Source organism: Talpa europaea (assembly GCF_964194135.1).
Source record: "Talpa europaea genome assembly, chromosome: 4".
NCBI lineage: Eukaryota > Metazoa > Chordata > Mammalia > Eulipotyphla > Talpidae > Talpa > Talpa europaea.
Window position 1 is genome coordinate 114,854,025 of NC_140070.1, and position 16,384 is coordinate 114,870,408.

Genomic DNA, 16,384 nt, shown 5'->3' on the forward strand with positions numbered 1-16,384 from the left:
ATAGTACCTGTCATCCACTGTGCTGTCTAAGACAAAAACCTGGGTGTCACTTTGACTATTTCCCACTCACTCCTAACAATCAACCAGCCCTGTCAATTCCCCTAATTTTTAGCTTGTGAATCCATCCTGTTCTCCCAAACTCTACTGTCATTACCTTTGTTCAGGCACTTTTCAGTTCTCCCCTGGATTTCTATACCACCCCCAAACTATTCTCCAGGCCTTCAATCTGTACCCGCTCCTTCTAATCCACTCTTCACATGTGGGATGAAGAGACTGTTACTAAGCACGAATCTGAGTGGGTCACTACTACCTCCAATACCATCCCCACATAAGGATGGTCCATGACATACTATCGACTTTAAAGCCCTAATACTCAAGCATGGCATCCCCAGCCTTGACAGTCTTGCTCCTCCGCTCTCCAACCCTTCCTAGCCAAATCTCCACAACCCTTATAGGTCCCCTCCAGCAGATTTATGCTCTGTTGCCCTGTGTCATCGTCTGGAATGCTCTTCCTCACTTTCTCTTTTCCCTTCCACATCCTTCAGAACTTGACCCAAGCATTGCCTCCCTAGGAAGTTTTCTCTGATGGCCCCTAGCCCCACTAAGAAGTAAATGTCCTCCTATGTACTCTCAGTGTTCAATGCTTATCTCTGGACACTAGGGTTTAGGTTTCCTTGTCTATCTTTACCCAGTGCCTAGTCATGGAGTGATATATTTTGTTCTACAACTCTCTTATAATTCTGGCACAATGAATGTTTCTTGAATTGATAAATACTTTCATTCACAGCAAACATACACTGTCTTAGAAGCATATTCTCAATCAACATCACATCCTTGGACAAATGTATGACCAGTCAAGGTAGTTAACCAAGGATTAGGGTGTAGTCTGTGACTCTGGAAAAATCTATTAGACAAATGGGAATCATGTTTTTAACAAGAAGACACATGGTCTAACAAACATGATTACATATCTTTCTATCCTAGAAAAATTTGAGGTTGGCTACCCCACTTCCTCTGTCATTTGTGCCTCCCTATGTTATGCAAATATGGCAGTCCAAAATATTGAAATATGTCTAATAAGTAAATAGCTAATGTTCTTGGTGAACTTATTATAATCAAGCATTATGTGACGTGCTTTGAATCACCTCACTTAATCTTTTCAACTACCCTTTGAAGCAGATCTCTTAACTGTCTCCATTTTACCGATGAGGAAACTGAGGCTTTAAAAGGTTAAATAACTTGACAAAGGTTATACAACCAGCAGTGGACATCTAGCCAGCAATGGACAATGGCCTTTTTGATCCTTGCAGTCATTCTGTGATACTGACCTCGCCATGACCTCCTAACCTTATTAGATCATCAAAAGAGCCACTGTGGGGCAAAAATAACTGTAGCTTCCAGACATTTTTATTAAAACCCTAAATCTCCTGGCAATAACTTTCAAAAGTCATGATTCAGACAAGCATTGATATTTGAAAATGGAATCACAATGCAGGTCTCCTGGTTACAGAGATGATTTCACTGCAGGAGAAGTATGCTCAGCCTTGACATTTATGACAATCTGTGTTTTTCCCCTTACTGAGTCTTTTGCCATCATTGTCTATTGAAAGGCATTGACCCTCATTCTATCCTCCCTGAGGAATCGTCTCTTCCAGGTTTCACCAGTCTGTCCTTTTCCATAGCTATCATTTCACTGGGATCTAGAGAGATGTTTCTCAATGTCCTGACAACTGACCACTGACGTAAAGATCACCTCGGCACTCGTAAAGATGCATTTTCCTGGGCCCTGCCCCACAAACTGTCACATAGAATCTCTATAGATTGAAGTCCAGGAAGCAGCATTTTAATCACATTTCTCAGGTAATTCATATGAAGATTTTTCAAGAACTCACAAACATAGTCTCCAGATCCTTACCACTCCAAGCATACTCCTTGGACCAGCATCAGCAGCTTGTTAGAAAGGACTCTTGGGCCTCCACACTGAATGTCTTACTGCAATCCTCAGGTGATTTGTATGTGCATTAACATTCAGAGAACCAGTGATCTAGAACATTTCCCAATATTTTTTGACATCGTAAACAGAAAACAAAAACAAATACTGGGATGACAAATGGGAATGCTTGCTGTGCTATCCATACTGAAGAGAGGGCTCTGCCTGACACCCCAACATTAGTAGTAGCAGGACAGCCTGCCCCACAACCCCCTGAAAGTGGAGAAGATTGATATCACAGGCTGTGCTGTGGCACCCTGGCTGAGAAGCCCTGGCCTACTTAAAGTACAACGGATTCTCTAGCTTTCTTCGTAAGGGTTTATTCCCCAGATCTTACTTATTCTTCTTGTCATCATCACCTGTTGCTTCTTTTCAAGCATACTAAGAATCAAAAACACTACATCCCAATCAATTAGATCTTAGAAATCTTCACACAATGGAAGTCTCATATTCAAGTTCTAGGTGGACTCTGAGAAATGCAGGGAACAGAGTTGTGTCTGTTGTATGGAACAGTCATCTGCTATAGCCTAGGACAGATAGGAAGAAATAAGAGTTCTCTGCCCATTGAGGGATGCTCCTTTCTTCTTAGTCCACAAATGTGAGGATGGAAGATCAGCACCATACAAGGTGATCTCCTCTTTCCTAAGTGCCAAGAAGAATGCAGTTTTGTTTAATCCTTCCTTAGCAAAAATCTATCTGCTTATGAATTAGACAGGTGTCCTTCCTCTTAGCCAATTCCCAATGATGGGATGACAGTTGGGATGGAAGAAATGGAGTACCTTGAGAAACACTTCCTGGTGAGACCATCTGATCAATAGGACCAAATGTGAGGACACACCGTCTGACTTTGCACTAAGGAATATGTTGATAAATGTTAAAGCTCAGAATGATGAGCCCTAACTTTGGAGAAGTATGACAAGGTTGTGGCCTTATCAAATACAGTTGAGAAAGACATGGAAAAGGGGGAGTGTTACTATCAAATAAATCACTTTATTTCCTTCTTTTTCTTCCTTACCCCCAAATCTGTGTCTAATTCTCTCCACTCTGCTTCCTCCAATCAGAACATAGACAAAGCACATATCTTGGATGGTTTCTTGTGAGGTTGTCTCGCCTGTCCCAAGACTATATAGCCCTCAAGTCTCAAATGTTGTCTACTTTTGCCTTTGTATCCCAGCCATACCCAAGAGAGGGTTCTGCCTGAAATCTCCTTGCATTAGTAATAGCAAGACAGCGACCAGGCCATGTTGTCACTTGTTAACCTCTGGTTGATTTTCTTGGAACTCTTCCCTTGAACCAGATACAGAGGCAAATGTGCTCTGACCACAAAGTCCAGAGTGCAGCTGGCAATTCACCTAGAGTAACCATGATGTCTAAGAAATGAATGTTTTTTTTCTCTAAGTTCCTAGCAAGAACAGTTGCTGAAAAATATTTTAAATCCATCCCTGTTCATCCGACAAATAGCGAAAACATAAGGTTGAGGAATGCTGTGGATTTGGAGCCCCCAGTCCCAGTAATGAACTTCTTTACGTGACCACTACAAATACAGAATACTGAACATCTCTCTGCTTCATGATCCAGGATGAAGAACAAGCTGTGGTACTTTGAATTTGGCACCTCAGAGACCTTTGCAGCCACCTGCAAGAAACTCCACGACCACATTGAGTTGGAGGTAAGTTCCTTCATGGGGTAATGGCTTCCTGGGCCTTGGTTCTATTACCTGGACTGACATGTACATCCTCAAAACACATGCCTGGGTTCTTAAGAGGTGATATTAAGATCACTATTTGTTGTACCTCCATCATGTTCCCAAACACCTCCACAATCTTACTCAGCCCTCAGGGCTCTGGGGCCTGGATGCCCAGAGTCTCTTCCTGCCTCAGCCCTTTCCCCACTACAGCCTTGCTGTTCCCCCTTTTCAGAGAAGCAAAGACTTTGTTGCCACCAGCACAGGAAGAGCTGCTGTTGAAGTAGAGATAATGTCCCAAGTCCGGTAAAATCTAGGAAGTGATGGCCACAGGGCAGCAGCAGTAAAAGGTTTAGGGGTGAGGCCAGAGGGCACCAGCTATCTCCGAACTCACCCTGCCCCAGGTTTCACAACTGCTTCAAGTAGCTTACTCATAAGCACACAGGGTCGACTTTATGAATAGGCAACTGTGCGATCCACAGGGGCCCCTGGTTTACTGAGCTTCTCTTACCATCTTGAAATTCTTGATTTTTTTTTTTTAATCAATGGCCCTGCATTTTCATTTTGAACTGGGCTCCTCAAATTATGTAGCTGATCCTATTGGAGCACTCACATTTAGAAGTTCTTTCAGCACTTGTCGCAGCCTGCCTTAGTTTGCCCATCAGCTTCCCTGTCCTGTTGATAAGCTACCCACTTCCCATCCCACTTCTGCTGTTTCCCTCCTGAAGTCCTGTCACTGGTATGAGACGGTATCTCTGGTTGCTAGGCACCTGCAAACCCTTCCATCTATGTGTACCAGCTCTGCCTTGCTCTGCAGCACTTCAGGCCATAGTTTCCTTGCCCATAGTTCTCATAGTTCCTAGCTACTAACACACCACCTTCCCCTGGGATTCAGGCCTGTAAGTCTTGTTTTCACTTGAGAGAACCAGTGAAAGAGGCAGCCAGAATGTTCAGCTCATCCTGTCCCCGCCCTTCACCAAAGCCTCCATTAGCAGTCAAGTAGTGGGTCCAGGGCATCCCAGCAAGGAGGAGCATTTGGCCTGGAGCAGTGTGGGAAAGCCCCACCACTCCCAGCCAGAAAGCAGCGTTTGCTCTCAGGGAGTTTTCACAAACAAAACACAAAGCCAGAGATTCTATGCTTCTATTTGACTCATCTGCCTGCCCCTCCCATTGGTTGCTGGGTTACCAACCAGGGTAGGAGGAGCCCATTCTGGCTAATCCCCTGAACTTGGAGCCAGCTTGGTCAGAGAGCAAAGAGGCCCAGGAGCCAGGGGCATCTGTCCCCAGGAGGTACCACAGATAGCTAAGAGAGGCAGAAAAGGCTGCCCTCCTCTGTTGATTCATAAATGCATAGCCTGGGAGCTGCAGTGGCAGTGGAGAGGGCTAGGCCAGGCACTGAGCGTAGCTAATGAGATATGTGTGCATTTTTCCTGCTGGCATGATCATCCAGTGGGGTCTCTTTAAATATACCCCAATGAGGGACAGCCCTGGCCTAACCACCACCAGCTGCAGGCACACAGCGACTGCTTGTTCTCCCTGCAGCTGGCCTTGAAACTATGCCCAGAATAGAGCAGACCAGCTCCTCTAGCTGGACTGCCCGCCCTCAGGGCTCCAGGCCCAGCCACATTGACTGTCCCCTCTGGGTCCCAAGACCCAGCAGCTCTTTCTCCACTGCAGAGGAGGCTGGTGGCCTACAGAAGGGGATAGGGTTGTTCTTGCTGTGGGTCCTTGGGGGCTTTGGAAGCGCTTCCTGTTTTTCTTATCTCCTCATAATGAGTCTTCTTAGTACTTATTCAAGAGGGGGGTGGGGAGGATATGTGAAGGGCAGCTTTCAGCCTTCAGGATTGGGGCAGGTACCATCTAGAGAGAATGAATGATGCACCCTGAGATCCAGAGGCAGACAGATAGCCAGAGGGGATGATGTATGTGGGTGGCAGGTATTAAGAGGCTGCAAAGCATCACAGGTAGATGGGAGAGCATCGGGGACCTTGGATGAACAGTAAGACAAGCTATGTTAAATAACTTCTAATTGTGGCCACTGCGCACAACAGCCCAGACCTGTGAGGTCCACATGCAGCTCACCAGCTGGAGGTTAGTGATCCCTAGAATAGCCCCACAGAGGTGCTTTTATTCCATGTCAGTTTGCACAGCCCTATAACCACCCTGTGAGCTAAGTATTGTTTCCCCATTTCGTGGAAAAGTAAGCTGAGGCACAGATTTTTAGAAGGGTAAAACAGAAGGGGAGAGAAAAAAAGGACAAAGAAAAAGTCACATACTTTGGCTGTCATAATTTGTCCTCATTTGATAAAATAACCCAGTGAGGCAAATATTATCACTTTTTTTTAAGGAAGAAACTCAGCTACATTAAGTAATTTGACCAGGTTTTCATTGCTAACACTGGTTCCAAGAGAGAGGACTCTAGGTCTTTTGGAGTGAGTTCTGATTTACAACCCAATAGAGATTTATGTAGCAAGTGTTAGAAAACTGAAACTTTCATCATGGATGCACAGTTTTGTTCTCCTTTATTGAACACGAGGCTGGGTCCCTCTTAGTTCTGGCAGCTGGGCAGGTGCTGGGAAATATTTCAAAGGAACAGAAGACAGTCCTGCTGCTCATGATGGAAGGAATGGGTTCAGGCTGGACAGAAGGAGACAGAGACGGAAACTGCCTTAAAGTTTACGAAAGGTTTTCCCACGGAGCGACTCATTTTATTTTGATCAAAGAATATGCAGAGTAATTATTAATGCTATTTGGGTACAGGGAGACCGCCCCCCTCCAGAGTTCTACTGAGGCTAGACAGACAAACAAATCAACATCACACAGATTAGTAGGAGGAAAAAAACAAATTTAATAAGATACATATGGAGAATTTGCATGGTTTTAAATTCTAAAGTAAATGAAGGCAAATCAGTGGCTTATGTCCTATAGTAAGGGACATAGAATATCAAGAAAAAAGTGTTTACATGAGAAGGGGGAGATGCTTTCATCTTGTTAGCTTGTGACTGAGGAGTCCCCAGTCACCTCAATTTTTCAGGGGTACACACTCTAAAAGAGATCTGGCCATCACATACACAAAGGCAAGGAAAGCATACTCTTAGTGTAAATGATTCTTAATAGGATTGGTGTGCAGGATTGGGAATAATATTGGGAAATTTTCAAATTTTTCCAGAAAAGCTCCAAAAATTACCCATCCCCTCATGATCAAATGCTCAGCCAAATAGGCGCAACCTGCTGAGGCTGAGGTCCAAAAGCTTGCCACAAATCTGAGGTACCTTTGGCAATGAACCCAAGAAAGCAGTTGGGCAGGTCCCAGAGACCCAGGACAAAAGGAGAGACTCAAAATTCATGTAATCCAACATGAAGTTGAGATAAAAGCTGCCGTTCTTTCTGCTAAGGTCCAAGAAAAGTCTCCCCACGTGTCTCTCACCCACCTGTCACTTCCAGGTATCGCTTCTAAGTATCTCTACATGTCGCTCACCCATGTGCCTCCCCCCATCTATCTCTTCCTCCCTCCTTCTTCCACTTCACTTATACATCCACCTCCATCCTCTCCAGCTGCTCCCCATTCAGGAAGTCCAGTTCATGGCAGGCTGGGACATGTAATCCATATCTTCAGTGCCCCTCCCCCTCCTCCTCCATAACAATCTGACAAAACCTGCTTCTGGATGTATGCCCTGCCTTAAGATGGGTTTCTGGAATAAAAAACTTACTTCTGAAGAGATCCCTAAATCTAGTAAACTGCATTATTTAAATAATCGTAGCACTTTCTCCAGGAGCCCAGAGGATCTCAATTGACCTTAGTTCCACATACTGTGGTAATGTATATTGGAAAAGAACAACTCTGGACATCTTGGGGAAAGCCTATCTGAACCCTTTCTGGGAGACTGTGTCCACAAATTCCTCACATTGTGGGTAAGGAAACTGAGGCTGAGCGGTCCAGCAACTTGAGAAAGGCACATAGATAAGAGGTTCAGGGGAATAGAGAGTGAAGTCTATCTTCTTTCTTCATGCATGTATGCATATGTTTGTGTGTGTCACTCTGATAACAATTTAAATGATAAAAATTAAAGCTAAAATGAGATTATGCAGGGGACGTCTCTTTTAAAAGTCTCTCACTTGGTATGCAGTGAATGGTAGAAGACACGAAGCCTTGGAGCCTTCTCTAAAATAAAGCTTACAACCCAGTTGAGAACTGGTTAATATAATGCCCACTTAACTAGTTCTAAGGAAACTGTATCCCAGGGGTCCTTGAAGCTGCATGTGCTGGATCACTCTAGACCTAATATGAAGCCCCAGTCACTCTGACAAGAGCCAGGTGGTTCTAGATACCTGACTCTTGGCCAGGGCAGGCACAAAGGAAGGGAAGAGACCTAGTCTAGACACAGAAGATCTCAGAGTCATTCCTGTTCTGCAATTAGGTTAAGTATCTTGCCAAACTGTATGTCTGAACCTCAGTATTCTGAACATCTATAAAATGGTGGGAAAGGATGTTGGCCTACCAACCAAGCAAGCTATTATTTGGATCAAAGTTTTAAGGTTTATTGTTTTTTGTTTTTTTTTTTTTTACTGACAATGGTGATAAGTGCTTCATAGGACCTGCACAGTAGCTCCCAGTGCAGGTGTCATTCTCACCTTCCCAGAGAAACTGATAGAGACCGAGAGAGATCAAGACACTCCCCTGAGGCCCACAGCCCATGGGTGGCCAGGAGTAATACTGGCATTTTAGTCTAGAGCAGAGATTTTCAGCCAGGTATGGGACATCCAAAATCTGCCTTTATTCATGAACATTATTTTGATGTTTCAGGTAACATTAAAACCAGACCTGGGATTTTGACATTGATTAAAAAAAAAGAGCACAAAAACAATATTACGAATACTCGCACTGAACGTTTCCTCTATGGAAATGCAGGAAGAGCTGAGAAAGCGAGGGCTGTTTTCAAGCATGGTGCTCAGTAAATTGTGGTTGACACTAATTATGAAATTAAGAAGCCAGCTTGTCACCCACATCACCGTCATCAGCCCTGGTCAAGGCTGCGTCTCATTCCCTGACTTCTCTTCCCAAGCGGCCCTTGATGTTCATTCTAACCTGATTCACCTGAATAAACAGGTGGGGGATGGGATGAGGGAGGGACGCAGTGAGTCACCTCTCCCACCCCAGGCCCAGAATAGTCTAGCACAGGTTTTTCAACAGGATCAGAGTTAGGTGGAGCAAACCAAGCAGGCTTTGACTCGAGCTCTCATTTTACATGCTGTGGAAATTTTTCATTTTACCAGCTAAAAATAAGAGCTTCCAAAATTCCTTGATATTTTTTCTAGTCTTTAAAACAATGCTGAGAAAGGAAGGCTAGCCAGCTCACTAATATGAACCTCTGCATGGGGAAAAGTGAGTCCAGATTTGGAAGCTGCTCAAAAAACTGTTAGGCAGTATATTTTGGGACTCTGTGCATCAGTTTCCCCCTTTCATTGAGGACTTTTCAAAAAATACAACAGTCTGGAAAATAGCATATCAAGTACTTAGAATGGATGCTTGTAATATTTTATTCCCTTCAGGTATTTTTTAATCGAAGAAACAAAAAATCACTGATAAACTGAGGTCCCCTACTATCTCTTCATGCCCTGCAATTTGCCTTTTTCACTCACCATGATATCCTAGAGAGCTTTCCGCGTTGAGGTGGATAGAACTGGTTCATAATTTTTAACTGGCTCTGGTGGTCTGTGCATGCCCCACTCAGCAGAAGTGAGAATTCTCAGACACTGTTGATTGAAATGGTGGCAGACCACTTTGGAGAGCAGGTTAGCAATGCACACTGAATTGAAAATGCATTTGTAGAGCAAATGACCCTGTAGGTTCTCCTCAACCTAAAATCAGAAAATTCCCTGCAGGTGAGCTCCTGGGAGGATGAGCACAGAGGTGAGGGGCTGCATATTTTTAAATTACAACAAACTGGAACCAACCCAAACGACTATGTTGCTTTTAACACCTCTAAAAGACAGTGTGAGTGAAAGTACTAAATGTCACTGAGTTGTATGCTTTATAGTGGTTAATTTTACGTTGTGTGAATTTCATCTCAATTTTTTTTTAAGTTAATTTTACAAAGGGGGTGGGCTGGGCACTGTGTGAGGGATATTTAAAGATTTTATTTTTTATTTATTTATGCATATAAGAACTGGGGTATAAGCCAGAGGTGAGGGAGGTGAGAGGATTTACCAGAGACAGAGTGGGGAACAGAACAGGCAGATGTACTGAAATACACTGCTGAGGGGTGCAGCAGGCGAGACAGAAGAGGTCTGCTCCACCAGGTGGGTTAACTCCCTGGCCCAGGGCTCAAACTCAGGCTGCAGTGGCTGAGGATAATTTGATAGTGCTGAGACTTTAACACCTGCACCACCACGGAGGCCCCAATGTGTGGGGGATATTTAATCCATAATATGATCTGGACAATGTGTATGAAAATCTTAATTCTAAAAACTAACATTTAGCACAGCCATATACATGTAAGGAAGCTTATTAATCAGTTTACCTTAAGATGGAGCAGATAGCTTTAGCTATTCAATCCAAAATGAGTGCCATTATTTTTCAAAAGAGAAACATCAAGGACTTTATAGGCTAAGCCACCTGACCAAGTTTACACAGCAGTAAGTGACAGAAGAGAATCCAGGCTCTCAAGAACTAACTGGGGACATTCTCTGGTTCTGCCTTGGATTCTACTTGCACCGTTGCCAATTCTGAAATTAAAAGGAAAGAGATCATTTAGCACATGGACCTCTCCTGGCCTGGCTCCACCTAAGCTTTCTCAGCTTGGAAAGGTAGAGTCTTTCTGAGCTTGGAAAAATAAAAGTCAGCGCTGACCAAATGCCCATCAACCTAGGCACAGTGTCCCAGGGGAGATGATATGACAACATGTTCATGGGGAAGAGAAACTTGAGAAGAACATTAGAAGAGATTCTGAGTGCTTGGGAAATAAAAATGGCATCAAGCCCTAGGGTGAAAGGGGAGTCTAGAACAGTTCCTAAAGATTCTCTTCTAGCCTTGTTCCTTTCTTCACTCAAGTCCTTGGCGCCAGTATTCCAGCACTATCCTCAAGTGAGTCCTTCCAAGGCTGCCTTGGCCCTTCATATTTCTTCTTGCCCGTCTTATATATAGTTCTCACTGCACTAGATGTCCCTACTTCAATTTCTTCTTGCTTCCTTCTACTATATGTGCTAATCATCTCTTTTTTTATATGAATCTTATTTGTTTATTAATTTATATTGCTCTGATTTATGTAATTATGACAAGGGTATACCATGAATAAGTGATCTGGCATATCATGCAATCGTCATTACTGCCTTAAACATGGATATATTCAAAATACCACTTGTCTTTATTTTTTTATAATGTGCTTTTTAAATTTTTTTTCATTTTTTTATTTTTATTTTATATATTTTTTACATCATTTTTCATTTTTGTACAATGTATGCATTTTCATCTTGGTTATCATTGATGAGGGGACTAATTCAAATTCATGGTAGAACATTTTAAACTATAGTGGTGCAAAAAAGGGAAGTAGCCCACAATCTCACCAGTCAGGGACCAGCCCGATAATAATGTCCTTGTTTCAAGCCAGTAGCAGTATTAGCCCTTGTTTCTTTAAAATCAGGCCTCTGGAGCACCCCTGGGATTCTTTGGCTTTCTTAAATCTTTATCCCTTTTTAAATGCAGCTCCATTCTCCCCCTCTTACCACCTCTTTCAGTCATGCACTGACTAGGAGCTTCCTTCACTGAGCCTTAAAATCTTTCAGCATACTAAGGGGAAATTGTTTCTGTCAATTTTCTCTTATAAAACCCAATTGTTTGCTTGTAGTTTCTGAAACATAACTTTTTATCTCTCTTAAACCATCCCCTTTTTTATTTCCTACAAATGTGTACCCTGTATTTCACTTCAAGTCTCCATTCATTCCTATGCTTTTATTTTCTTGTTCTTTTTCATTCCCTTTGTTCTTTGTGAATCGCTTTGATTTTCTTTGTCTTCAGACTCCTGGCTATACAAACTTAGTGTCTTCTAAGGACTTTGGAGTAACTTTTAGGATTTATTCTCATGCCTACTTTTTCACAAAGCAGTGGGGAGATCAGCAACACATTGCATAGAGAGACCCAAGGAGGTCTTAGAAGACTGAAGTTGGGATCACATGACTCTGCACATGGGGTGAAAGGCACTCCCACCACAGGCTTCTAGAAGGTTCCCTAGGCTAACTTCTGCCCCAGGAGATGACTCTTCTACCAAGTTCCCGTAGTGAAAGGTTAACTTTCCCAAGCAGCATCTACCAAACAAATGCATCTTTTAAGTAATAATCAACTGTGAGGCACTGCCAATAGGAAATGTACTATTTCTCTTAGACTATTTTTTAGAATATTGAAAATAATTCATGATTTTCATCTCCACACTTAGGAGATTCAGGGACCTCAGGGAAGAAAACTATTCCAAACCTGTTCTTCTACAACTGGATTATGAAACCGAGAATATTATATACAAATATGTCTTATTGGCTATAGCAGATAGGTCTTTGTTTATCTTAATCATAAACTTGTTGATCCCAGTCTTCTATAGAAGTAGAATTAAGAAGATAGAAAAATTGACTCTTTGGGGAAGGCATTTAATCTCACAAGGGATTGGATGAACACCTCTGACACACATACATGTTATAAGGATTATATGTTCAAATCCATTAGCATCAGCTTTAATAACAACAGCAGCCACTTACCGGGCACTTGCCATGAGGCAAGCTCTGTCCTGGCACATTCATACATTGTATTATTTAATCTTTCTAATAATGTTGCATGGTGTGTATTGTTCCCATTATTTACACAGGGAAACTAAGTCTCATCAAGATAAATAAGTACTTCAAGATCAGATGAGTTTCAGACTTAGATCTCCCATCCCACACCCACATGCCTCCCATAATGCCACATACTCCCTGTAGAAGAGGACTCTGTGTTACATTTCTGCTCTCCACCTAATGCTACTGCATCTAATAGATGCCATTTACTTGGTAGTGGGACTCCCAGGGGGGACTTGGCATAACTATTAGGCAGATTACTGTCTGGAGCAAAGACTATCTTATTCATTTTATATCCCTAGTCCTCACACAATGCCGGAAATGAATAATTGCTCTACAGTTACCTATTGATTATAAAATTGAACTGAAGTATGAAAAAGTCCACAGTATGAACACTAACAGAAATTATCACTTGACCAGCCTGAAATAATACCTTTTTATTGGAAACCACAAGAATGAGACCCACCTTGCTCCATTTGTAACACAAAAAAGGGCACTGGCAGAGACTGTGGCCGAGGCCTTCTCCTGACTGCTCAGTGAGTGGGAAGACCACTCACACCCACCACTGAGCTGGTGACAGGGCCTTGGAAAGCAGCAGAAGGTCTGGGACAACTGTGAATCCAGGACAGGAAATGCCAGAGTTCTCCCACCTCTTTCCCATCAAAGTTAAGACTGAGTAGGCAGAGCCCAAATGGCAATGAGGGTGTCTGGTAGCTATGGTGGTGGAGAGAGTGACCCTGACAGACAGATTCTCAGATGGGGTCTCCATTCTGAGCCCTCTCTCATGCCCAAGGGCCTACCCTCCCCTGAGCCCTGCCTGTCCTGTGACCATCAGTGCTAATCTGTCTGCAGGAAAGTCTCACCTCTCAGAAAGCCTCAGCCACCTCAGGTTGGCTTGAGCTCCCAGACAGGCAGCAAAGCTTATTATTAATCTACATCCAGAGCAATAATGCCTCAACACACCAACTTTTTTTTTAACCTGGAAAGGGTGGAGCAATGGATAGGAAATGGCTCTGCCCTCTGTCCAACTCTGAGGCAACCCACCACCATGAGCTCTGAGAAACAGCAGTTTTGTTTTGGAAACTGGCACCCAAGCTCACTCCTGGAAATGAATTTGGTTCCCCCCCAGCTGCAATGTTCTACTTCCAGCCTCCTTGCCAACACCCCCTTCCAGCTGCCCCTCTCAAAGGCACCATTGTGCCTGCCTGGCACAGCAACAGAGGAGGGCTGAAGAGGAAGAAAACATTTTCTGCCCATGGGATATTCTTAAGCAGGTTGTGTGTACATGGCTTCAAGGCCGCATTCCTTGAGCCCACACAAACCCGCCAGAACTCCCTCATCCCTGTCACAGATGGCAGTCACTCTCCAGTCTAACTGGTCCACAGCTCACTGTCAGAGCATGGAGCATGCAGCTGGGTGGGCAAGGCTGGTGAGATGTGGATCAGGGTGACAATTTTCAGTACAGCACTCTGTAGCCAAAGCAAGCTAAAAGGAGACTCTGAAGCTCTGACCTGGAAGGGGATTTAGTCCCACTTAAAACTCAATGCTAAGATTCATCTGGCATATGCTGATAAGTGTACATCCAGTCTCTTCCTGAATATTCCAAGGAAGCCCACTGCTTTTTGAGAAGCCTGTTCCATTGCTGGACAGCTCTGACTTCCAGAAAGTTCTTTCTGATGTTGATCAGAGATGGTGTTCATCTTCACATTCTTCCCTTGGCAGCACCTGGCACAATTTTTAGAACAAAATAGATGCACAATATTTGTGGGATGCATGACCGGGGAACCACAGAGATGCCTTCTGGCTCTTTCATGAGCTAAGATCTATCTTCCAGATCATTTTCTATTGCTCTTCACTGAATTAAACATCTCCAGTTCCTTATATGATTCAATTTATAGACCCATCCTAACCTGACCACTCTTCTCTTAATAGACTCCATGTTTTCCAATGTCCTCCTTAAAATGAAGAATCAAATCCCTTGTCTCCAGAATATTCCAAAAGTGGTCTTATAGGTAATAAGGCACAAGACTAAGAGGCAGCAGGCTCTGTGAGTTGGTCTGTTTTCTTGATCTCAATGTTGGCATCTCATGCAGGAAAACTGCAGGTTCTTGAAGACTAGCAGGAACCTGCATAAATTTGAAAGAATTTCCTTAGTTTCACTGAGTCAACATTTGTTCTTCTGTCAAAATGAGGATACAAATACCAATATTGTAGGGTTGTAAGAGTTAGACACAAAACCTATGAAGTGCCTGGTTCATAATAGTTACATAATAAATTAAATATATTCATACTGTCATATAACATATGTATGCATTAGTGTTAGTTTCTAACTGCCCACAACTGATATTAGCTCCCAAAATGCTGTAAAACAGCCCCTCTGAATGCAGGAGAAATAACTGCCCCATCAGATTTACCTACACACCAGGTCCCCCCTTTTTCTTAATTTTCATAGTAGTGGACTGTCTTTCCAATAACGCTATTGCCACTCATCAACACCACTCAATTTATTGCTTTTTTTCCCTTCAGCATATACATCAAATTATTGACACTAAAAACATTCTCTCTAGTTATTCTCTAGAGAAAACAGACCTCATTGTTTGCCCTGGCTGCCTTTCTTTCACTCCTAATATATTTTTCTGTGTGGCCAGAGGCTGCCCCGCAGATATACAGATAACCCGCTTCCTTCTTTGGTGTGCTGGAACCAGATGGTTTGATTACATCTCTTCCCAACTTCACTTTCAGTGATGTCACATTAGAGCTTGACATTGGCCATCGCAGGTGACACTGTGGAACACCACAATCAGAGTTGTTTCTTCAATAGATCTTGCTGCTAAACACTTAGCAGCACACAGCCTCTAGCACTGATGTCCTGCGAGCACCTTGAGGATAGGGACTGTGTCCATTTCTGCTCCATCCCCAGGGACTAGCTCAGAGTAGGTAGATTCTTCTCATCAGTAGTGACAGATGAATGAATGTCTTTGTCTTCTGGCTCTTAATGTCTCTCTCATATAAATGGTGCGCTGTGTTCCCTGTTCTAGTTACCAGCTGTTCAGATAAAGATTTCCCTTAGTTGTGGTCAGAGACCACTTCTTGCAGACTTGGATTAACTTCTCATATCTCTCCCTAACCTGGACATTGCATCCACTTTATTTGGTGACTATAGTCACCCTAGGAAATTGTGGGAATTCATTTGATAGCAAAGAAACTTTCTTGTTAGGTTTCTTTAAGGAACACCTTGGTTTCCATTTTGGGGTTTCACCATACATCGTTTCTTTTTTTTTTTTTAATTTATTTATTTATACAAGCACTGGGTATAGTCAGAAGGGCGGGAGGGTGAGAGAATTCACCAGAGCCAGAGTGGGGAGCAGAACAGGCAGACTGATGAAGTACACTGCTGAGGGGAGCAGCGGGCGCAGCAGGAGAGGTCTGTGCGCCATGTGGGACCCTCCCATGTGGCCGGGGATTGAACTGGCGCTGCAGAGGCTGTGGGCAGCTTTGCAGCCCAGTGCTCAACCGCTGCACCACCGGGGAGGCCCCACATACATTATTTCAATTAACAAAACAGTTATATTGGCTACCTAAGACATGCCAGGAACTCTGCAAAACACAGAGCTGTATAACTATGTTCCCTGTCCTCTGGGAGCTCAAAGTCTCTTGGGGAGACAAGCACATATGAAAATTCAGAGAAGGGGAATATCACATTCTAGCTAGAGCATGGGGAAAAGCTTCATAGAAGCATTTGAGATGGAAGGGTAGCATTTAGTAGGCTCACAGGCATGAGAGTGTTTGAGCAAGAGTATAGCAGAAGTAAAGGCCAGGAGGCCCCAACTTGTAGTCTATATGCAGACTAATGAGGACTCCCATGATTGGCCTTTGCTGGGACCAGCTAACCC

At 43.4% G+C, this 16,384-nt stretch overlaps 1 protein-coding gene across 5 annotated transcripts in view; it reads left to right on the forward strand.

The window, feature by feature from the left end:
* The window catches only part of DGKG (diacylglycerol kinase gamma), a gene marked incomplete at both ends in the record, with an annotated part of 149,893 nt that overhangs the window by 93,119 nt on the left and 40,390 nt on the right, over positions 1-16,384 (forward strand). For all 5 annotated transcript variants that reach the window (XM_084231210.1, XM_084231212.1, XM_084231213.1 and 2 more), the window contains one exon: positions 3,569-3,659. In XM_084231210.1, the coding sequence (XP_084087336.1) occupies positions 3,569-3,659 (91 nt within the window). The remainder of the gene's footprint in view (positions 1-3,568; positions 3,660-16,384) is intronic.